This window comes from Calonectris borealis, chromosome 13, assembly GCF_964195595.1.
Source record: "Calonectris borealis chromosome 13, bCalBor7.hap1.2, whole genome shotgun sequence".
Classification (NCBI taxonomy): domain Eukaryota; kingdom Metazoa; phylum Chordata; class Aves; order Procellariiformes; family Procellariidae; genus Calonectris; species Calonectris borealis.
Window position 1 is genome coordinate 11,454,674 of NC_134324.1, and position 23,612 is coordinate 11,478,285.

The 23,612-nt window shown below is 43.9% G+C and overlaps 1 protein-coding gene across 1 annotated transcript; it reads right to left on the bottom strand.

The window, feature by feature from the left end:
* Positions 1–7,991: 7,991 nt before the first annotated feature.
* LOC142087912 (endogenous retroviral envelope protein HEMO-like) lies at positions 7,992–8,891 on the bottom strand. Its single transcript, XM_075162699.1, is given in 1 exon segment — positions 7,992–8,891. A coding segment is annotated over 1 exon segment (900 nt).
* Positions 8,892–23,612: the final 14,721 nt, after the last annotated feature.

Sequence of the window (23,612 nt, forward strand, 5' to 3'; positions counted from 1 at the left end):
CATTCCTTTAGTCCATGGGCCATCCCTCTAAAACGTCCGTTGAGTTCATTTAATTCATGACTTCGGGTTCCACCTGTCGTAACAGTCTTGCAGGGCAGGAGAGATGGTGTGTGGTGTCAGGCTCTTGCATGCGGAGGCCAGTTCTGGGCGCTCGTCTGGTTCTATCATTGTTGCACCTTGCTCAGTTTCATCGGCGTTCATCCTAAATTAATCTGTGTGATTCTTACTGTAATACTGTTAATATGGCATATGGTAACCATAAAAGTGATGACATACAGTACTATGTAATAACTAACATCGTACAATTCAGTTCATTGGCTATTTTCACCCAAAATTAAATCCCCCTGAGGTACACACCGGACTTCCCCATCCTTTCTCATCACCCACCAAGTGCACCCAGGTCCCTGAGCAAAAGCAATCCCACGGATGGGTTTTCCCTTGCCAGAGGCAGGAGCAACCCAGACCGTCTTCCCCAGCATATTTCTCATATGCACGACAGGGACTTTATCCCCCTCTACAGCACGTAAGGGTTTGGATTGGGCAGGGCCAGCTCGAGTGACAGATCCCCTAGTGTTGACTAACCAGGTGGCCTTTGCTAAATGTGTGTCCCAATGCTTGAATGTCCCACCACCCATTGCCCTCAGTGTTGTCTTTAACAGCCCATTGTATCGTTCAGTTTTTCCGGAGGCTGGTGTATGGTAGGGGATGTGATAGACCCACTCAATGCCGTGCTCTTTGGCCCAGGTGTCTATGAGGGCGTTTCGGAAGTGAGTCCCATTGTCTGACTCAATTCTTTCTGGGGTGCCATGTCACCACCGGATTTGCTTTTCAAGGCCCAGGATGGTGTTCCGGGCGGTGGCATGGGGCACAGGATATGTTTCCAGCCATCCTGTGGTTACTTCCACCATGGTGAGCACATAGCGCTTGCCCTGTCGGGTTTGTGGGAGCGTGATATAATCAATCTGCCAAGCCTCCCCATATTTATACTTCAACCATCGTCCTCCATACCAAAGAGGCTTTACTCGTTTGGCTTGCTTGATTGCAGCGCATGTTTCACATTCGTGGATAACCTGTGCAATAGTGTCCATGGTTAAGTCCACCCCTCGATCACGAGCCCATCTATATGTTGCATCTCTCCCTTGGTGGCCTGAAGTGTCATGGGCCCACCAAGCTATAAATAATTCACCTTTATGTTGCCAGTCCAGATCTACCTGAGCTACTTCGATCTTGGCAGCCTGATCCACCTGCTGGTTGTTTTGGTGCTCTTCACTGGCCCGACTTTTGGGTACGTGAGCATCTACGTGACGTACTTTTACAGTCAGGTTCTCTACCTGGGCAGCAATATCTTGCCACAATGCGGCAGCCCAGATGGGTTTACCTCTGCGCTGCCAGTTGTTCTGCTTCCACTGCTGCAACCACCCCCACAGGGCATTTGCCACCATCCATGAGTCAGTATAGAGATAAAGCACTGGCCATTTTTCTCGTTCGGCAATGCCCATGGCCAGCTGGATGGCTTTCACCTCTGCAAACTGACTCGATTCACCTTCTCCTTCAGCAGTTTCTGCAACTTGGCGTATGGGACTCCATACCGCAGCCTTCCATCTCCGATGTTTTCCCACAAGGCGACAGGACCCATCCGTGAACAGGGATATTGCTTCTCGTTTTCTGGTAGTTTGTTATATGGTGGGGCCTCTTCAGCACGCATTACCTCCTCCTCTGGGGATATTCCAAAATCTTTGCCTTCTGGCCAGTTCGTGATCACCTCCAAGATTCCTGGGCGACTGGGGTTTCCTATTCGGGCCCGTTGTGTGATCAGCGCGACCCACTTACTCCACGTAGCATCAGTTGCATGATGTGTAGAGGGGACGCTCCCTTTGAACATCCAGCCCAGCACCGGCAGTCGGGGTGCCAGGAGGAGCTGTGCTTCAGTGCCAACCACTTCCGAAGCAGCTTGAACCCCTTCATATGCTGCCAATATCTCCTTCTCAGTTGGAGTGTAGCGGGCCTCGGATCCTCTGTATCCCCGACTCCAGAACCCTAAGGGTCGACCTCGAGTCTCCCCTGGTGCTTTCTGCCAGAGGCTCCAGGTAGGGCCATTCTCCCCGGCTGCGGTGTAAAGCACATTCTTCACATCTTGTCCTGCCCGGACTGGCCCAAGGGCTACTGCCTGAACTATCTCCTGTTTAATTTGCTCAAATGCTTGTCGTTGCTCAGGGCCCCATCTGAAGTCGTTCTTCTTCCTGGTCACGTGATAGAGAGGGCTTACGATCTGACTGTAATTTGGAATATGCATTCTCCAAAAGCCCACAACGCCTAAGAAAGCTTGCGTTTCCTTTTTGTTAGTTGGTGGAGACATGGCTGTTATTTTATTGATCACATCTGTTGGGATCTGACGACGTCCATCTTGCCATTTTATTCCTAAAAACTGGATCTCCTGTGCAGGTCCCTTGACCTTACTTCGTTTTATTGCAAAGCCGGCCTTCAGAAGGATTTGGACTATTCTCTCCCCTTTCTTGAAAACTTCCTCTGCTGTGTTGCCCCACATGATGATGTCATCAATGTATTGCAGGTGTTCTGGAGCCTCACCCTGTTCCAGTGCGGTGTGGATCAGTCCATGGCAAATGGTAGGGCTGTGTTTCCACCCCTGGGGCAGTCGGTTCCAGGTGTACTGGACACCCCTCCAAGTGAAAGCAAACTGTGGCCTGCACTCTGCCGCCAAAGGGATGGAGAAGAATGCATTAGCGATATCAATGGTGGCGTACCACTTGGCTGCCTTTGACTCCAGTTCGTATTGAAGTTCCAGCATGTCCGGCACAGCAGCACTCAGTGGTGGCGTCACTTCGTTCAGGCCACAGTAGTCTACTGTTAGCCTCCACTCTCCATTGGACTTTCGCACTGGCCATATGGGACTGTTAAAGGGTGAGCGAGTCTTACTGATCACTCCTTGGCTCTCTAGTCGACGAATCAGCTCATGGATGGGGATCAAGGAGTCTCGGTTGGTGCGGTATTGCCGCCGGTGCACTGTTGTGGTAGCGGTCGGCACCTGTTGTTCTTGGACCTTTAACAACCCCACAACAGAAGGATCCTCTGAGAGACCGGGCAAGGTGGACAGCTGTTTAATTTCCTCCGTCTCCAGGGCAGCTATACCAAAAGCCCACCGGTACCCTTTTGGGTCCTTGAAATACCCTCTCCTGAGATAGTCTATGCCAAGGATGCACGGAGCCTCTGGGCCAGTCACAATGGGGTGCTTCTGCCACTCATTCCCGGTTAGACTTACTTCCGCCTCCAACACAGTTAACTCTTGGGATCCCCCTGTCACTCCAGAAATACAAATGGGTTCTGCCCCTTTATAGCCTGATGGCATCAGGGTACACTGTGCACCGGTGTCTACGAGAGCCTTATATTCTTGTGGATCTGATGTGCCAGGCCATCGAATCCACACAGTCCAGTAAACCCGGTTGTCCCTTTCCTCCACCTGGCTGGAGGCAGGGCCCCTCTAGTCCTGGTCATCATATTCGCTATCTACTTCTTGTAAGTATGAGTCAGAAGTCCCTTTGTTAAGGTCGGAAGTGGAATCAGCCCTTCTACTCTGTCTGGGGAACTCACTGGAGACTGGAGCAGCGGTTTTCCTGGAAGAACCCCCTTTTGTGGTTGTTTTCCCTTGCAACTCATGTACCCGTGCCTGTAGGACTGAGGTAGGTTTTCCATCCCACTTCCTCATGTCCTCTCCGTGGTCACGCAGGTAAAACCACAGGGTGCCCCGGGGTGTGTACCCACGATGTCTCCTCTCTTGAGCAGAGGGACGTTTGCTCCTAATGGCTGAGACACTGGCCCGTGCAGGGGGGGAGCAGGACATATCCTCTTTGAGTTGCTGGACCTCCTGAGACAGTTTCTCCACAGCAGAGACACAGGCTCGTAGGGAGGAAGAGAGACTTTCTTCATATTGCCGGAGTTGGCCAGCCAGTTCATCCACTGTTTGTTCCTCTCCATCTCTCCAGGTCATTATTGCCAATGAGTTTGCATGTGACGCTGGTGCGCTCCGTACAAACTTCCGCCACATGGGTCGGGTGCATTTGACCTCATCTGGGTCTTTGGATAACTGCTCGTTGTTCAGGTCATCATAAATCACTTCCAGCACGGCTAATTCTCTCAGGTACTGGATACCTCTCTCCATGGTGGTCCACTTGCCTGGGTGGCATATAACATCTTCCTTGAAGGGATACCTTTCCTTCACACCTGACAGGAGTCGCCTCCAGAGGCTGAGGACTTGTGCCCCTTGTCCAATTGCTTTGTCAATGCCCCCTTCCCTAGAAAGGGATCCCAGCTGCTTGGCTTCCCTACCCTCTAATTCCAGGCTACTGGCCCCGTTATCCCAGCATCGGAGCAGCCAGGTGACAATGTGCTCGCCTGGACGACGGCTGAAGTCTTTTCGCATATCTCGCAGCTCACCCAGAGATAGGGATCGGGTGGTCACCATCTCATTTACGGGTTCTGCCTCCTCCTCCTCCTGTTCCCGTGATGGCCCTGGTTCATCTTCATCCCTTACTAGACGAGCTGATTTTCTTGTGCATTTTCTTTTTTGTATAGGGGCGACTGATACCGGCATGGGTTGGTTCTCTATCGCAGGCGGCGGAGTAGCTGCTGTGCTTGCCCTGGGGGCTGGTGTAGCCACAGGGCCTGTTGCTTTGTCATCAGCTGCAGAGACGTTTCCTTCCCCTTGGGGGTTCTGAGTGGTGTTAAATAGGGCTCGGTAGGCATGGGCCAGGCCCCAGCACATTGTAGTGATTTGCGTCTCCCTGGAATGGCCAGGGTGACAGCATACTTCTTCCAAATATTCTACTAATTTTTCAGGGTTCTTCACTTGTTCAGGGGTAAAGTTCCAGAACACTGGGGGTGCCCATCGCCCTAGGCATTTGCCCATGCTATCCCACTCGCCTTGCCACTCATAACTATCCAGCCTTGGGGAAGATCTCTGGATGACATTCTTAAATTGCTTACTAACCTTGGATAAAACCGCAACAATATTCCCAAGGAGTACCAAGAGATGTATCTTAACTACCCAGGGATGTTCAAGGTACTGGCAAGTTATTTTAACAAAGGAGATGAAGGTAGTGAGGGTGCCATTCTCTATTTCCTCCATAAAAAATCTCTCGGAGGAAAAGGTATAATTGCTAATGGTCTCCATGAGGTGGTACCCAAAATACAGAAACGGCTTCATTACGAATCCCAAATACCACATAACCCCCAATGCCAGCGTTTTAGTAACAAATCTCCCAGGCAAAACATCATTAATCACGGCAGAGCACAACAGACTACAAAACCCAACTCCAATTTTTAACAGGTACAGTAAAAACAAGAGCATGGTGCAGAACAAACGAATATGTTACCAGATATAAATTCCTTAATATGTTCTAAATAATCTGTCGTTATCTCAACCCTTCGTGCCCCACGTTGGGTGCCAAAAAGGACTGTCGTGGTTTAACCCCAGCCAGCAAAAATAAACGCCACGCAGCCGCTCGATCACCGCCCCCCCCCGGTGGGATGGGGGAGAGAATTGGGAGGGCACAAGTAGGAAAGCTCCCGGGTTGAGATAAAAACAGTTTAATAATTGAAATAAAACTAAGTAGAACAGTAATAATAACAGTGAGAACAACAACAATAACAGAATACACAAAGCAGGCAATGCACAACAGAACCGCTCACCGACCGCCGACCGCGTGTCACGAACGGGGGGCGAGCCCCCCCACACACCTGGTTTTTATACTGAGCATGATGTCACATGGTATAGAATACCCCATTGGCCAGCTGGGTCCACCACCCCGGCTGTGCTCCCCCCTCCCGGTGCAAGCATCACCCAGCAACAGCCAAAGCATCAATGGGCCATCAACGCTCCTTTCACACCGAACCCAAAACACAGCACAACCCCCCAGGCTACTGGGAAGAAAGTTAACCCTGTCCCAGCTGGAACCAGGACATCCATACCATGTGATGTCATGCTCAGTATATGAACGGTAGGCGTGATCCAGGAAGTGCCGATCGCTACTTGGTTATCGGTCAGCACGGGTGGTGAGCAATTGCATTGTGCATCACTCATTTTATATATTCTATCATCATTATTATTATTATTTTCCCTCTTCTGTTCTATTAAACTGTCTTTATCTCAACCCACGAGTTTTTCTCACTCCTACCCTTCCGATTCTCTCCCCGTCCCACTGGGGGGGCGGGGGGAGTGAGCGAGCGGCTGCGTAGTATTTGGCTGCCTGCCAGATTAAACTACGACAAGGTGTGACTAGTGAGTTTACCGGGGTGAAGTTCTCTGGGTCTCCTAGTAAGTTAGATGAGACTAAGGCTAGAGTTATTAGTGGGAGAAGTATGAGTATGAACCCTAGAATGTCTTTTAGGGAGGAGTAAGGGTGGAATGGAATTTTGTTGCAGTTTGATACATTGCCTAGGAGGTTGTTTTAACCCAATTCATGGGGGAAGGTGAGGTAGGAAGATAAAGAAGGAAAGGGTTAATCTATTAATGTAATTCCAGTATTGATGATGTGAAAAAAGCATGAATAAAATGTGTGTTGATAACACGGTGAATATTTAGACCTCCCAGGTTCCCTAGTGCTAATGGAGAAGCAGGGGGGACTTACTTGTGTGATGACTCATCAAGCTCCTACCTTGAGGGGCTGTAGGTCTACAGGAGACAACCAGACCCCTCCATCTCCTGGCAGTAAAGGGCTCAGATGCTCTTCTCATGGGAAGGACCTTTTCGTAATGCATGTGCTTAGCAGCTGAGGTACTGCTGCTAATTCTCCCACACAAACATAGCCGTTGCTCTAGAAAAGGAGGATCTGAAGGACACAGCAGCTCCCATCCCTCTATCCCTTGCTGTCCCATGTCTCTGGGATGCAGCCAATGTCCTGTAATTTGCTGCAGGGCTGACAGTGGCCCCACTGTTTCCCTTGCAGTTGACAAGGATCTCGGGGAGGCTCTGTGTGCTGGAGGAGCAGTGCAACACCTGGAGTCAGAAGGATGCTCTTGTCTACCCTATGATGATCTCTGCCTGCCTCATCAACACATGGCTCTGGCTGAGGAGATGATTTCCCTGACCTCCTCTGCTCACCCTGGCAGGGTGGGTGACGGTAGAGAGAGGATCCTTGCTCATGTACTTGCAAACATTAAAGCTGCATGTTTCTTCTTAACTTGACCTGCTTTTTCTCACTGTAGGCCCTTGAGGATCTGTGTCCTTTGGGCCCCAATTACAATGAAGGTGCCATCCCTCTTCCATGCTCTAGCATCAGAGGTGGAAATGATGAAATTGGACCTCCTATCACAGCAGCTGGAGACAGGTATAAGGAAGACATGGGGTACAAGGATTATGGCCCAAAAGGTGTAGTCCCAGTAATGCGCGGAAACAAACCCTACAACTTGCAAAGAGTTATAAAGCAGGTATGTTTATTACGGCACCGGGTGCAAGGGGGACCGCTCCTCCTAACTTGCACACCGGGTCACAGAACAAGTGTTCATTTATTGCACAAAGATATGCATATTCATTACTATAGGTTGGATTATTACAATTAATGGACATAACTGTCATGTCATTCTCAGGAACTCATTATCATAAATCTCCTCCTTCCGGCGCCTGCGTACTGCCATCGGGTGGTTGTCTGTTGGGGTCTTTTGGATGAAGGCTCACAGTCTTCTTTACCGTGTACTTTTCACCTTTGGCTCAGAGTGCTGAGCTGACTGTGTTCCAAACCGGCAAACCAGCTTCAGCCAGATGGCTGCTTCTTGCAAACAATAGGGTTCCTGGTTTCGGTACCAGCAGTCCCTGTTATCCATACAATTCTTGCTTGCATCAAATTTACAGCATCCTGCCTGGCTATTCAATGCACTTTACAAGAGCATCTATCTTACCTAAATTACTAAGCTACAATGGGTTATACATTAATTCCTTAATTCAAGTCCCCCCTTTTCTTTCCCCATTGCAAATTCTTTTGCTATAAAATACCATTTCCTTCAAGAGTTCTGGCAAAATATTTGCCGTTTTCAATTCTCTGTCTTAATTTATGCTTCTTCCATTCTTCATAAGAGTTTCCAGTTTGTTTATACATCCACATAAAACACTGCAGCATACAATAAACTAGTAATCCTAATATAATAAACATAAGAACAAAAATAAAGAGTCGCTTAAGCCATGTTAGATCAGGTAACCAAGAGGTAAGTTTTTCCCAAAGTTCAGAAAAAACCCAAGAAGTATTATCTTGTGATACTTGATGCAATAGTTTTGATTGTTGCCAGATTTGTTTTATATCTGTTTCGATTCTTTTACTTAGATCAACATAGGAACAACAACCTCTATTGATCACAGCACACATAACTCCCTGATTGGCAAATACGACATCTAAGGCCATCCTATTCTGGGCAGAGAACTGTCACAAGCTCTCTATTTCCTGTTGTTGTGACAGCAAGGCATCTCCTGTTGCATTTAAGGCTAATTCCATCATTGTTGATATGTTTAGGATAGCCTTCTCAAGTTCACTTACTCCTAACCAAGGGAGAAGCCATCGAACAAAGCTATGAAAGCCAGTAGGTCTCTCTACCAACGGATTATTCCGCTTCACTCGTATCCAAGGACTCCTTAAAATTCCTGTAGGTATCTCAGTTTGGTTTATGATTTTATATTATGACATAAGATACCCGAGAGTGCCGGTTCCTTGCCAAGATTTGGGTAACATCTTTCGTGCACGACCATCTCCACACAACCACCAAATCCCTTGAGAGGTTGGACATATAGGCACTGGGCTTGTACTATTTCCCCACTGGATCTGCTGATTATGATAGATTCCCTTCAGAGTCACCTTCAGGTCCCTTAGTAAGAGATCATCTGAGAAGTTCATGTCCTGTAAACTGTCAATTAATGTTTGGTTCTGTAAGTCAATAATAGTCGTTATTCAATTTAAAGTTTCCAAATTGGGGAGTGCTTGTACATTCATTAGTGCTCTTGTTTCTACATCCCTCCAACAAAACTCCCCCACCCAGAGTTTGGAGTTCAAACTTAGGCCCCTTTTCCTTTATTGTCATGTTATTTTTACATTCCATTTTGGATGATTTTCCTGCTTTCCACATGTTTACTCCAGTAGCTTCGTTGATCATGGACCAACTAAAAGACATAACTCCAAACAAGGATATCTCCGTTTGGCCTCTGGGAAGAGCTACACATATCCAGCAATCAGATAGATTCAAACTATCCACTATTGATTTAGTCATCTCTATGTCTGTATGTACGAATTCTGATTCCATGCACTTATAGCCGTTACCCATAGTCCCATTATGTTCATTATCAATGTCCATCTTTTCGTTGAATGCGTAGTTTCAGTGGTCCAGCTGGTGTTGATCTCCATTGTGGTCGAGGGGCTTTCTTAACTCTGGTATGATGTATCCATGATGCTTGTTCTGCCGTATTTTGACTGCCGTATGAGAAGTCAGCAACACCTGGAACGGACCTTCCCACCTTGGCTCCAGGGGTGAATCTATAAGAGATCTTACATATACATAGTCACCAGGTTCAATATTGTGTACAGGCCCTTCGAGGCCTCGGGCTCTTGTTCCCAAGACCAATTTCTCTATTTCCCGAAGCCGCTTTTGCAGGCTTATTACATAATCGGTCAATATCTCATTTCCAATCTGAGTTGATGTTCCTGCCTGTACAATATAAGGCCTCGCATACATTATTTCAAAAGAACTTAACCCTTCCTTACTTCTGGGCTTAGTTCTTATTCTCAGGAGTGCGAAGGGCAATGATTGGGGCCAAGATAAATTGGCCTCCTTTCCCAATTTTACGATTTGCAACTTAATCAGGTGGTTCATCTTTTCCACTTGACCACTCGATTGTGGATTATACAGGGTATGTAATTGCCAATCTATTCCCAAAAGCTTGCTAACTTTTGCAATAAAGTGAGGACCCTGATCTGATGAGATTACTGCGGGAACTCCAAATCTCGGTATTATCTCTTGCAATATTATTTTAGTTACCTCTTTAGCTTTATTAGTTCAGCAAGGGAAAGCTTCTGGCCATCCTGAAAAGGTGTCTGTCAAGACCAACAGATACCGAAACCCCCCTCTTCTTGGGAGTTCCGAGAAATCAATTTGCCTCTGTTGTCCTGGATAATTTCCTCTCCCTGTTTGTCCGAATTGGGCCTTAGATCTTATTTCAGGGTTATTTTGCAAACAAACCTCACACTGTAATGTTACCTGCTTAACAGTGGTATACAGGTTCCAAGCGACTATCAGTCGACTCAAGTATTTGTATAGGATCTCTATTCCCCAGTGGGATTTCCTACGTTCTGCCATAACTATAGCCCATAACAAGGCCAATGGTATTATTAATTTCCCTTGTGGAGTTTTTGCCCACCCATCTTTTTCTATCTTTCCCTCTAAATCTTCAATTAGTTTTTGATCTTCTTTAGAATATTTAGGTGGGCACTCGATTTGTATTTTACCGTCTGGGACCAGAGACTGCACCTCTAAATCACCTTTCTCTGCAACCCTTTTGGTCTCATGGTCTGCCATAGCATTGCCCAGTTCTTGAGCAGTGTTTCCTTTCTGATGAGCTTTACAGTGCATGATAGCCACCTTCTCAGGTAACAGTACTGCTTTCAGGAGCTTAAGAATTTCTTCAGCATGTTTTATATGCTTCCCTTGAGTAGATAGGAGTCCTCTTTCTTTCCATATAGCTCCATGAGCATGGACTACTCCAAAAGCATATTTGGAGTCTGAGCAGATGTTAATTCTCTTGCCTTTGGCTAATTCCAGTGCTCGAGTTAGAGCTATGATTTCTGCTTTTTGTGCCGAGGTGTTTGGGGCAAGAGCTTTGGACTCTATTACCTGATCCGCAGTGGTTACCGCGTATCCTGCCTTGCGGACACCTTGTTGGACAAAGCTGCTTCTGTCGGTGTACCAAGAGTCTTCAGCATGTTCCAGCGGTTCTTCCTTCAGGTCAGGTCGACTAGAATAGACTGCTTCTATTGTTTCCAGGCAGTCATGCGATACTGGTTCTCCCGTGGTTCCTCTAAGGAAAGATGCTGGATTGACAATATTAGTAACCACTATTTCCACATCATCCTGCTCTACCAGGATGGCTTGATATTTAAGGAATCTCTGAGGTGAGAGCCAATGCCCTCCCTTTACCTCCAATACCGCTGACACAGTGTGAGATACCAGTACTGTAATCTTTTGGCTCAATGTAAACTTACGTGCCTCTTGAATGTTTAACGCTACTGTGGCTACTGCCCTCAAGCAACTGGGCCAGCCCTTGCTTACTTCATCAAGTTGTTTGGAAAAGTATGCCACTGCCCTCCGATATGGTCCTATATTCCGGACCAGAACTCCCAAGGCTATTCCCTGTTTCTCATGCGAGAATAACCAAAAAGGTTTGGTGGTATTCTGTAGTCCCAAAGCTGGTGCCTTCATTAGTTCTTGTTTTAATCGATGGAATGCCTTGTCTGCTTCTTCCAACTAAGGTCTCTCGAGCTTGATTTTAAAAGCTCATAAAGCGGTTTCACCAAAAGCCCATAACTGTAAATCCATAGACGGCACCACCCTGTCATGCCTAAGAAGGTTTGGAGCTCTTTAACTGTTTGGGGTTTAGGAGTCTGACAGATGGCCTCTTTTCTTGCGGCCCCGAGTGTCCGCTGTCCAGCCGTGATCTCATGTCCGAGATAGGTTACCAGCTTTTGGGCTGAGCTTTCTGTGGAGAGACTCGATAACCACTTAGTCCAAGAAAGTTTAACAAACTGACAGTCCATGCTATACACAGTTCTCTTGTTTCAGTGACTATCAATAGATAATCTACATATTGTAATATTGTTCCAACTCCATGCGGTCGCTCCCATTGCTCTAGATCTTTGGCCAAAAAGTGTGGGGCTATTTTTAAACCCCTGTGGTAACATGGTCCATGTTAATCGTGTCTTTCTTCCGGAGTCTGGATTTTCCCATTCAAATGCAAACAGCAGTTGGCTTTCTGAGCTCAAGGGTAAACAAGAAGACATCTTTCAGGTCCAATACGGTAAACCAAGCTAATTCAGGTGCTAATTTGGTTAACAATGTATATGGATTTGCCACAACAGGGTGCAAATCTTCAACAACTTTATTAATAGCTCTAAGATCCTGTACTATTCTATAACTGCCATTTGTTTTCTTAACCGGCAAGATAGGAATGTTATATTATGATTCACACTCTATTAATAGTCCATTTTTAATAAATCGGTCAATTATAGGTCAAATCCCTTCCCTATCTTCCGTTCTAAAGGGGTATTGTTTAATTCTTACAGGCCGTGTCTCTTGCTTGAGTTTGATTAATATTGGAGAGGTATTTTTCGCCCTTCCTGGTATTTCTGAAGCCCATACTCCTGGATATACTTGGTTCTGGATTTCCTCAGGTATTCCTGAACCAACAGGGGTACTTATGAGGGCTAGACTCAAAACTTCAATTAGTTGGTCATTTCCCACCCGGAGTTCTACTTTCCCTTTTTGAAATCTTATTTCTGCCTCTAATTGTTCTAATAGATCTCACCCTAATAGAGGTCTTTGCGAATTAGGCATATATGAAAATTTATGTATCCCCAATTGTTTCCATAACTTAAACTTAAGAGGTTTTAAAAAATACGCCTTCTCACTCTGACCAGTGGCTCCACTTACCGTTACAAAATCATCATCTACAGGTGTCAAAGCTTGATTTAAAACCGAAAACGTGGCTCCAGTGTCAACCAGAAACTCCATGCCCTGCTGTTGTTTCCCTAGCTCTAATATAACCAGTGGATCCGCTAGGGCAGATTCCCCAGGTCTCGTCAATCCTCCTTAACTTGTGCCTGTATCCTCCCTTTTCCTTTCCACCTCTCTGGACACTCATTTGATAGGGATTAACGTAAAGTACGAAGGAACAATGAAGAGATTTACAGTTCTTTGGTTGAAATGATGCAGATGTTTAGGAATACCTTGTGAATAGGCCGACCAGACACATAGTAGATAAAAAGGCCTTGAAACTTAGTATTCTAGATAAGGAGGCCAACCTTGTATCTTGAGATAAGAGGGTGGTGCTAGTGAGAATTACACTACTTAAGCCAGGAGCTAGAACCAAGTATGTGTGAAGACTGAGACTTTTGCATATGTTAATGAATGTAATGAATATGTATACTCTAACTGTATATAACTTCTGTGGTTAAGTGATTTGGCACGCACACTAGGTGGAGCGATCCCCTGTGCATCCAGTGCTGCAATAAAGAATACCTGCTTTCTAAAACTCCAAATTAAGTCTTAGAAAGTTTTTCGGAGACTTCTTCGTTTCAGATTGGCAACCCAGGTGGGACTTCCTCTGCTTGCCTGCGGGACCCGCTGAGAAAAAGGACTCCCTTGGGTAGCCCCGGAGACTTCTCCAGAGGGACTTCTCGCCTCATCCAGATCACGGCAGGAGCAGACAAAGGACTATCTATTTGATAAAGGTATTCTTTAACTTTTTGGCCAATTTGGGAGTAAGGGGATACCTGAAAGTCGTGAGGAGACGTCCTACGCAAGGTAAGGAGCATTGGTGCTCACCCCTGGAAAGGTTGGGGTTTGGGGTTTGAGTCCCCATAAGGTGGTATCCTCAAGTGCCTTGGGGTCTCCTAACTGTAGTGATAGGAGTTGCAGGTGGCATTGCCATAATTATAGTCATCTGTTGTAAAATCCGGTACCGTGTATTATAGTTTAAACTGATCTGTGTGGACTTGTGGCAAACAGTTCATGGTTAACGATTTATACTATATGTGAGCTTGATTATTATTCTAATTGGTGCAGTTTGTGGTGTGAGTGAGAAGCGTAACAGGCCCGTTTGTGTGACTGACTGTCTGCATTGTACGTGTGAGACGCAGCTGCGAAGCGAGTGCGGAGTTCTGATCCGCGGTTCCGTGTTCTCCGCGAAGAGAGCGGCCGGAGACGAACAAAGCGGATGAAATGACATATGTATGAGTTTCTGAGAAAAATGTCCTCTACATACTGAAAATAGTCGTACCCCTATATTTATATTGGAGTGTATTTGGTGTAATCAGAGAATAACTGTAAACGATGGGAATGAAATAATTTGTCCTATATGTCAAATTAGGTTTAATTAAGAGTGAAAAGGCTTCCCCTTCTCTATGCAATAAACGTAGTAGTTGCCAGCCTATTATAGTAACCCGGTGTTTGAGGCGCGAAAAGGTGAATAAGATAGACTCGCGGGGCGAGTCTGTCTACTGCTTTGGGTGTTGGGGGTGGAGAAATTTTAGTGATTTTTAATCAAATTTTAACTACACTTTGTGTAGGCAAGCAGGATGGGGGGTCAACAGAGTGGAGGCATTGTGAAAAAGAGTCCCCATTTGGTAAAATCTGAATAAGCCCGTGGTAACTATTGTAAATATTTGTCTGTTTGCTGAGAGTGACACAGGGGTTCGAGTCCCCTTCGATTGTTTTGTGTAAAGGTATTGTCTATTGTCATAGTGATTGAATATTTGTGTTGTTGTTACGTGAAAAGTTTGTTTGTTTATGTGATTTCCTGTGTGTAAAATGGGATGAAGTAATGTATGCAGATGTGTTTTTCACTTTGCGAAACCATCCGGAATGGCACAAGGAGTGCGGTATAAATTTATTTAAATCACCTGAAAACCCTTTTGTATTGGCATTAGAAAAGGAACGACAAAAGGATCAGGGAAAGTCGAAGCGGTGTTGTTCAGCATGTAGCACTGGGCAGAGATGTTTTGAGAACAAAGGAACAAGATAAAGAGGAAAAACTGGAAATGTTGATAACGCCCCGGGCTAGGTTGTTAGAAAGGGGGGCAGAGCGGGTGTTGACTCATCTCCGAGTGAGAGTGATTTAGAAATTTCTGAGAAAAAGGAACGCGGAGGTTTTAGCCCTGTGGCAGGGAGGACTCGGAACAAAGGTGGCAGGGGTGCATTACCCATTCAAGCTTCTTTACGGGAGGCTGTGGGACCGGCAGGTCTGGTAGTAGTTAAAGTCCCCTTTACAATCACAGGTTTGAATAATTGGAGACAAGCAGCGGGCAATTATCAAGATAACCCTGAAAAGACAGCCCGAGTTTTTGAGACATTAATAAAAACTCAAGATCCAGATTGGAGTTATTTAGATGCTGTGATGGGAGAGGTGTTTGACTTCGAATTTCTGGTAGACACGGGTGCCTCTTACTCTCTATTAAAACAAGAATTAATACCCGTGGATGAGGATTTTGTGATTGTAATAGGAGCTACTGACCAACAAGAGAAAGCTTTCCCTTTTACAGCCGCTTAAATACAAGTTAGGAAAACAAATAGGGATACATAAGTTTTTGTATATGCCAAATTCTGCAAAATCCCTGTTGGTGTTAATGTTAATCTTAATCAACATTAATCTTCAAAGTGTTATCATTCTGTGTATAGCCCTCACCCAGAACTGGGTTAAAAGACCAGTTAATAAGAAACCAGAATGATGAAGCTAGTGAGTGGGTGTTTGATTGGAGGAGATCAAGTTGTATATGTTTTAATTTAAGAACACTATGGTGATAGATAGTTTAGTTTGTTGTGGATTCTATATTGCTCGCTTCTGTAATTTTAAACAATGAAGACTTGTTGCTTAGAAGTTAGGTAACTAACAGGTGTGTGTTTTAGAAGTAGTGATAATTAATTTTAGCTATGGAAACTATAAACAGACGTGGTCCAAGCATGGCTCAGGGACAAATTGCGACCCTATAAGGTAAAGAGGAAATAAGTTCATGAAGAGTTCACTACCCTGCCGACCACCAGAGACCACCCGAGACCCCCAAGAAGACCCTAAAGGCTTTAGTGCGCATGTGTTTAAGATGATGCAATATTATAATTAGTTCTCGGAAATGTAATGAATATGTAACAAGGAAATTCAAAATATGTATGAGAAGCATGGATATAAACAGAAAGGTGACTAGACCAGGTGTGCTTGATTTGTGGCAAGTCCACCGAGCACCCAGGCCTGAATAAAACAATCTCTCTCCTGAGCGTGTGGAATTGGTTACTTGCACGCCGGGCACGAATCTGCTTTTCGGACAACATTGGGGCGAGATTTATTAGAACAATTGGGAGCAGAAATAACATTCAAAAAGGATAAAATGGAATTTAAAGTTAAAAATGAACAATAAATCGAAGTCTTAAGTCTGGCTCTAATACAAGCTGAAAAAACAAATACCCCAAGAAATTTTAGATCAAGTATATCCAGGGGTGTGGGCCTCCGGGATACCTGGGAAAGCCCAAAATGCAGCACCAATAAAGATAGAATTAAAGCCAGGGTCTGGCCCAATTAGAATTAAACAGTATCCATTGAGGCTAGAAGATCAAAAGGGAATAAAAGAGATAACTGACAATTTCTTGCAATTCGGACTACTTGTGGAATGTGAGTCAAAGTATAATACTCTTATTTTACCTGTGAAAAAGCCGGATGGCAAAAGTTACAGATTGGTTCAAGATTTGAGAGCAATAAGCAAAATTGTAGAAGATTTATACATTGCTAACTAAATTAAAGAATAGTCAGGTATTTTATTATATGGTTTACCATACTGGATTTAAAGGATGCCTTTTTCTGTCTGGCTTTGGCAAAAGAGAGCCAAAAATTATTTGCATTTGAGTGGGAAAATCCCGATACAGGGAGAAAAACTCAATTAACCTGGACAGTGTTACCCCAAGGATTCGAGAATAGTCCTACTATCTTTGGTAATCAATTAGCACGAGAGACTGCACTTTATTACAATATGTAGATGATCTTTTAATTGCTACAGAAACAAAAAAAGAATGTGTGCAACGGACTGTAAGTTTGCTTAACTTTTTGGGATTACGTGGATATCAAGTCTTTCAACAGAAAGCTCAGCTGGTACAATCACAAGTGACATATCTCGGATTTGAAATCTCAGGAGGACAAAGAGAACTCGAAACGGAATGAAAAGAAGCTATTTGCCGCACACCGGAACGCAGGATGGTAAAAGAACTCAGAACCTTTCTTCGAATGACAGGTTGGTGCGGATTATGGATATATAATTATGGACTTTGAGTGAAACCACTGTATGAACTACTGAAAGAAAATACGTTAAAACTAGTTTGGACGGGGAAAGCAAAGAGCATTTCAACAGTTCAAAATGGAATTTATGAAAGCCCCAGCTTTAGGCCTCCCAGATATTTCAAAACCCTTTTGGCTGTTTTCTCATGAAAGACAGGGCATAGCGCTGGGAGTGCTTGCTCAACGATTAGGACCCTACAAGAGAGCGGTTGCATACTTCTCCAAACAATTAGATGAAGTGTATAAAGGATGGCCCGGCTGCCTGTGAGCAGTGGCAGCAGTCATCCTCAACGTTCAGGAAGCTCGCAAGTTTACTATGGGTGAGAAAATAATGATATTGGTCTCTCATACAGTTTCAGCAGTATTAGAACAAAAGGGAAGTCACTGGCTTTCTCCTTCCAGATTTTTGAAGTATCAAGCTATTTTGGTAGAGCAGGATGATGTTAATATACAGACTACTAATATTGTAAACCCAGCATCTTTCCTCCGTGGAGATACCTCAGAACCTGTGATGCACGACTGTTTAGAGACAATGGAAGCTGTCTATTCAAGTCGACCGGACCTGAAAGAAGAACCACTGGAGGATGCTGAGGACTCATGGTTCACAGACGGGAGCAGCTTTGTGAAGCAAGGAGAACACAAGGCTGGGTATGCTGTGACTACCACCCATAAGGTAATAGAGGCTAAATCTTTACCTGTTGGGACATCTGCACAGAAAGCCAAAATAATTGCTTTGACTCGGGCCCTAGAATTGTCAAAAGGGAAGAAAATTAATATATGGACTGATTCTAAATATGTCTTTGGAGTGGTACATGCCCACGGAGCCATTTGGAAAGAATGAGGATTGCTTACAGCCCAAGGAAAACAGATAAAACATGCAAAAGAAATTTTACAACTCCTAGAAGCTGTAAAATTGCCAGAGAAAGTGGCTATTATGCATTGCAGAGGACACCAAAAAGGTAACACTGAACCGGAAATTGGAAATAAATTGGCAGATTATGAGGCCAGGCAAGCCACAGAAAAGATGGAAGTTGAGGCATTGGCTTTGATTCCAGACGGTAAATTTCAAGTGCTAAAATTAAATTTAGGCTCTGAAAAATATTCAAAGGAAGATAGGATGACTTAGGAGGGAAAGAAAAAGATGATGGATGGGTATATACACCAGATGAACGTATTATAATACCCTCCAGAATGTTGTCCGAAAAGCGGATTCGTGCCCGGCGTGCAAGTAACCAATTCCACACGCTCAGGAGAGAGATTGTTTTATTCAGGCCTGGGTGCTCGGTGGACTTGCCACAAATCAAGCACACCTGGTCTAGTCACCTTTCTGTTTATATCCATGCTTCTCATACATATTTTGAATTTCCTTGTTACATATTCATTACATTTCCGAGAACTAATTATAATATTACATCATCTTAAACACATGCGCACTAAAGCCTTTAGGGTCTTCTTGGGGGTCTCGGGTGGTCTCTGGTGGTCGGCAGGGTAGTGAACTCTTCATGAACTTATTTCCTCTTTACCTTATAGGGTCGCAATTTGTCCCTGAGCCATGCTTGGACCACGTCTGTTTATAGTTTCCATAGCTAAAATTAATTATCACTACTTCTAAAACACACACCTGTTAGTTACCTAACTTCTAAGCAACAAGTCTTCATTGTTTAAAATTACAGAAGCGAACAACATAGAATCCACAACAAACCAAACCATCCATCACCATAGTGCTCTTAAATTAAAACACATGCATCTTGATCTCCTCCAATCAAAACCCCACTCACTAGTTTCATCATTCTAGTTTCTTATTAACTGGTCTTTTAACCCAGTTCTGGGTGAGGGCTATACACAGGATGATAACACTTTGAAGATTAATGTTGATTAAGATTAACATTAACAAGAATATTGTGGAAATTAATTTTAGATGAGCACAGCAAAATTCATTGGGGACCAGATGCTTTGTACAAGGATCTAAACAAAAGAATAGTAGGTTGCAATTTGTATACTGTGGTAAAACAAGTAACGCAGCAGTGTGAAATTTATTTGAAAAATAACCCTAACGCAACCAATAGGGTACAGGTAGGGACAATTGGAAAGGGTAACATCCCAGGGCAACAATGGCAAATAGACTTTTCCGAACTCCCAAGAAAAGAAGGGTGTCGGTATTTGTTAGTGTTAACAGACACATTCTCAGGTTGGCCAGAAGCTTTCCCTTGCAGAACAAATAAAGCTGAAGAAGTCATCCGAGTATTGCTGAATGAAATTATACCTCGATTTGGAATACCAGCAGTAATATCATCAGATAGAGGTACTCACTTTTGCGCACAAATAGTTCAACAACTTAATAAAATGCTAGGGATTGAGTGGCAGTTACATACGCGACACCGACCCCAAGCAAGTGAGCAGGTTGAGAAGATGAACCATTTGATAAAACAACAACTAGCTAAAATTTGTTGAGAAACTAATCTATACTGGTATCAAGTGCTTCCACTTGCGTTGCTTAGGATCAGAACAAAACCGAGAACTAAGGAAAGCATAAGTACTTTTGAAATTCTGTTTGGAAGGTCATACCAATTGCAGTATAGAGGAGAGGATTTGAATCAGTTAGGAGAAGGACATTTGCAATAGTATATGATTGCTCTAGGAAAACAATTGGGCTGAATAGAAAAAGTTGTCTTAGGAATCAGAGCTAGGGGCTTAGACCAGCCGGTTCACCCTTTTAAGCCAGGGGATTTAGTTTATGTCAAAGTTTTTGCAGGTCAACCGCTGGAAGAAAAGTGGAAGGGACCGTTCCAGGTGTTGCTGATGACCTTTACTGCAGTCAAGATCAAGGAGCAGACACCCTGGATACACCATACTCGTGTGAAGAAAGCTCCACCTGGAGAATGGACTTCTGAGAGGACAGGACTATTAAAGTTGAAACTTTCTCGAATGCAGTAAATTACATTTGGGACTTTGACGTATTATTCACTGATATTAGCTTTTGAGTAAGGAATGAAAACACTAAGAGACTTGATATTCCTTTGTTGCTTTTGGATAGAATTGCTCCATGAGGGGTCAGGGAATCCATGGAAAGGAAACCTACATATAGACTTGTTACAAAGAACAGTCCAGATCGCTAATAAATCAGATTGTTGGGCCTGTACTCATTTTCCGGAGCATTCAAAGAAGGGAGTTCCCTTAATTGGAATCCCTATATCAGCTAGTATATCTTGGAACACTCTGTGGGTAAACACTTCTTTTAATGTAAGTAACGAAATGAAAGAACAGGAATGGATAATTGAGACCCCAACTCCAGAACAAAAATATTGTACCTGTGTACAATGGTGTAAACCCCCCTAGAGGAATGGACGAAATCAGATGCCTAACAAAGACCGATTTTGTTGGAAATTATTCTAACTGTAATAAGACTATAAATATTGGAGGCTTAAGACTTGTTGAATCTTTTGAATGGCCGGTACCCGAAGGAAAAGGTTGGTATTGGATTTGTGGAAACAAGGCCCGCAAGGTCTTGCCACCAAATTGGTCAGGAATATGCGCTTTTGGAGCAGTGGTACCACACATTACTATGATTGAGAAATTAGAATCTAAAATGTGGCTAAGAACATACTTTCGAAGAAGTAAGAGAAGTGGAAATAACCCATTAGTAGAGTGACCCACTGGGTTCCATTCTTTCGCACGATGGTTTCTCCCATGGTTAGGAGTTGGTGAATTAGAGAAAGCTATAGTAAACATATCTGCTATGATTGAGAAAATTGGGAATGAAACCTCTGATGCTATAAAGGCCTTGCAAGAAGAAGTGTCTGAATTGGCAGAAATAAGCCTCCAGAATAGAATGGCTTTGGACATGATGTTAACCTCTTAAGGAGGAGTATGCACGATGTTAAACACAAGCTGTTGTGTATACATAGATCAAAGTGGTAGAATTTCTACTGATTTAGAAGAAATCTGGAAACAGACAAAAATACTCCATGAAATACATAAAGATGACACTTCATATGGATTAGGAGAAACGTTCAAATGGTTAACTTCATGGATTCCCGACCTTAGTCAATGGGTGAAAAAGTTGATAGATATTCTTATGATTGTTATATTGGGGTTTGTTTGCATATATGTAATAATACAGTGTTTTTGGAAATGTTCTATAATTGGAAACTGAAGTTCTGAGAAGGTGAGACTAATATAAGAGGAACTACAGTGAAGTTCCCCTTTTATAGCCTCAAAGTAGCTTAATTTATTGAGGGATATAGCTTTAACTATATACCCTCAAAAGAAAAGGAGGGATTGATAGGGATTAACTTCAAGTATGAAGGAACAATGAAGAGATTTACAGTTCTTTGGTTGAAATGATGCAGATAGTTAGGAATACCTTGTGAACAGGCCGACCAGACACATAGTAGATAAAAAGGCCTTGAAACTTAGTATTCTAGATAAGGAGGCCAACCTTGTATCTTGAGATAAGAGGGTGGTGCTAGTGAGAATTACACTACTTAAGCCAGGAGCTAGAACCAAGTATGTGTGAAGACTGAGACTTTTGCATATGTTAATGAATGTAATGAATATGTATACTCTAACTGTATATAACTTCTGTGGTTAAGTGATTTGGCACGCACACTAGGTGGAGCGATCCCCTGTGCGTCCCGTGCTGCAATAAAGAATACCTGCTTTCTAAAACTCCAAATTGAGTCTTCGAGAGTTTTTCGGAGACTTCTTCGTTTCACATTTTTCCAATGCCTTCTCTGTCTGCACCATACACACTGGTCTTTTCCCAAAGGCCTCTTAGGTCCGAGACTTCTAAATCCTTTACTTTCTTGTAATGCCACTACCAACGCCCGCTTGTCTTTCCTTCGGTCCTCCTCCTCCCTATTACTAAACACTCTCCATGCTTCATCTAATAAAGTCTCCAAATTTCTACCTTCTGCTGGCCTTAATTTCTGCAACTTCCTCCGGATATCACTTGCTGACTGTCCAATAAATAAAGATACTAACTGCTGGATTCCTATCTCTGACCCCGGATCTAGAGGAGTGTGCCGCCTCATAGTGTCTTGTAATTTATCCAAAAATTCTGAGAGGGTTTCTTTGGGACCCTGTTGAATGGCATATAAGGCTGACCAATTGATTGTTTTTGGAATCGCCCACTCCATTCCCCTTATAATCCAATCCCTGTAAGAATTCAACAACTTGAAGTGGGCCCCTTTATTCGGATTCCAATACGGATCTTGTAAGGGAAAGTGCTCTTTTATATCTTCCCCCGTACTCTTGAGCTGATCACTAGCCAGATCTTGGATGGTTTTTAAAATTAACTGTTTCTCAGTTTCTGTCATCTAGTCCGATAATAGTTGGATATCACCCCAATCAGGGTTATGCTGTTTTGTTAAAAACTGGAAATGTTTGGTCACTCCCACAGAGTCACTTCTGTAGTTCTTTGCCACATTTTTCCGTGTTTCGAGATCAAATGAGGAAAAGGGAACTTTTATTAAAACAGGCTCTCCTTCTGGTCCCACTGCTTCCCTTAGTGGTGCCTGTATCACTGCTCACTCTTTACTTCAAGTGTGAGAGGATACTGGGCTATCTGGAGAGGTTTCTGAGTCAGAGTCCTCATTTTCTCTTTGTTGCATCCCTGCAGGCAGCTTATAATGTTCCGGTAAGTCTCCCACTCCAGGATCTTTTATTTTTCCTAACTTTACACATCTCTGCCCTATACTGCATGCTGAACAACACCTCTTTAATTTTCCTTTTCCTTCTTTCTCATTTTCCTTTTCTAAAGCCAATATTAAAGGATCTTGCAGGGCCAAATTAGCTCCTTTTGCCATTCTGGGTGGTTCCTTAAAGTAAAGGACATGTCAGCATACACGACCTCATCCCATTTTCCTTCCCTTCTCAAAAATAACATTAATTGCAACAGGGTGTTATAACTCAAGGTTCCATTAAAAGGCCATTTTTCCTCGTCCTCCAATCTGTACAAAGGCCACCACTGGTTACAATATTTTATCAAGGTTCTCTTATTAACACCAGACCCCCCTACTTCCTTCCAATGACTTAAAATGCAACATAGGGGACTCTTTTTTAAAATACCTCCACTCTGTTGGCCCCCCATCCTGCCCGTCTACACAAAATATAACTAAAATCAGGGCTTAAATCACTGAATCCTCTCCACTTCCAGCACTCATAGCAATATACTGACTCTCCTTCCAAGTCTATCTTAACTGCGACTCTACGTTTACACTTCAAGCAGCAGGTGACTATAATAGGCTGGCAATTATTACACCTATTACATAAAAAGGGGGAGGCTTTTACGCCCTCTACTAAGATAGAAACCTTTTCCAATTTCATTCACCCTTCCTTCTATTACTTTAATTCATCCACTGCGTTCGCCTCCGGCCGCTCTCCTCACGGAGAACACGGAACCGCGAATCAGAACTCCTCACTCGCTTCGCAGCTGCGCTGCGTCTCACATGTGCAATACAGACACTCAGTCACACAAAAGGGCCCATTACACTTCTCACTCACACCACAAATTGTATCGATTAAAATAATCAAGTTC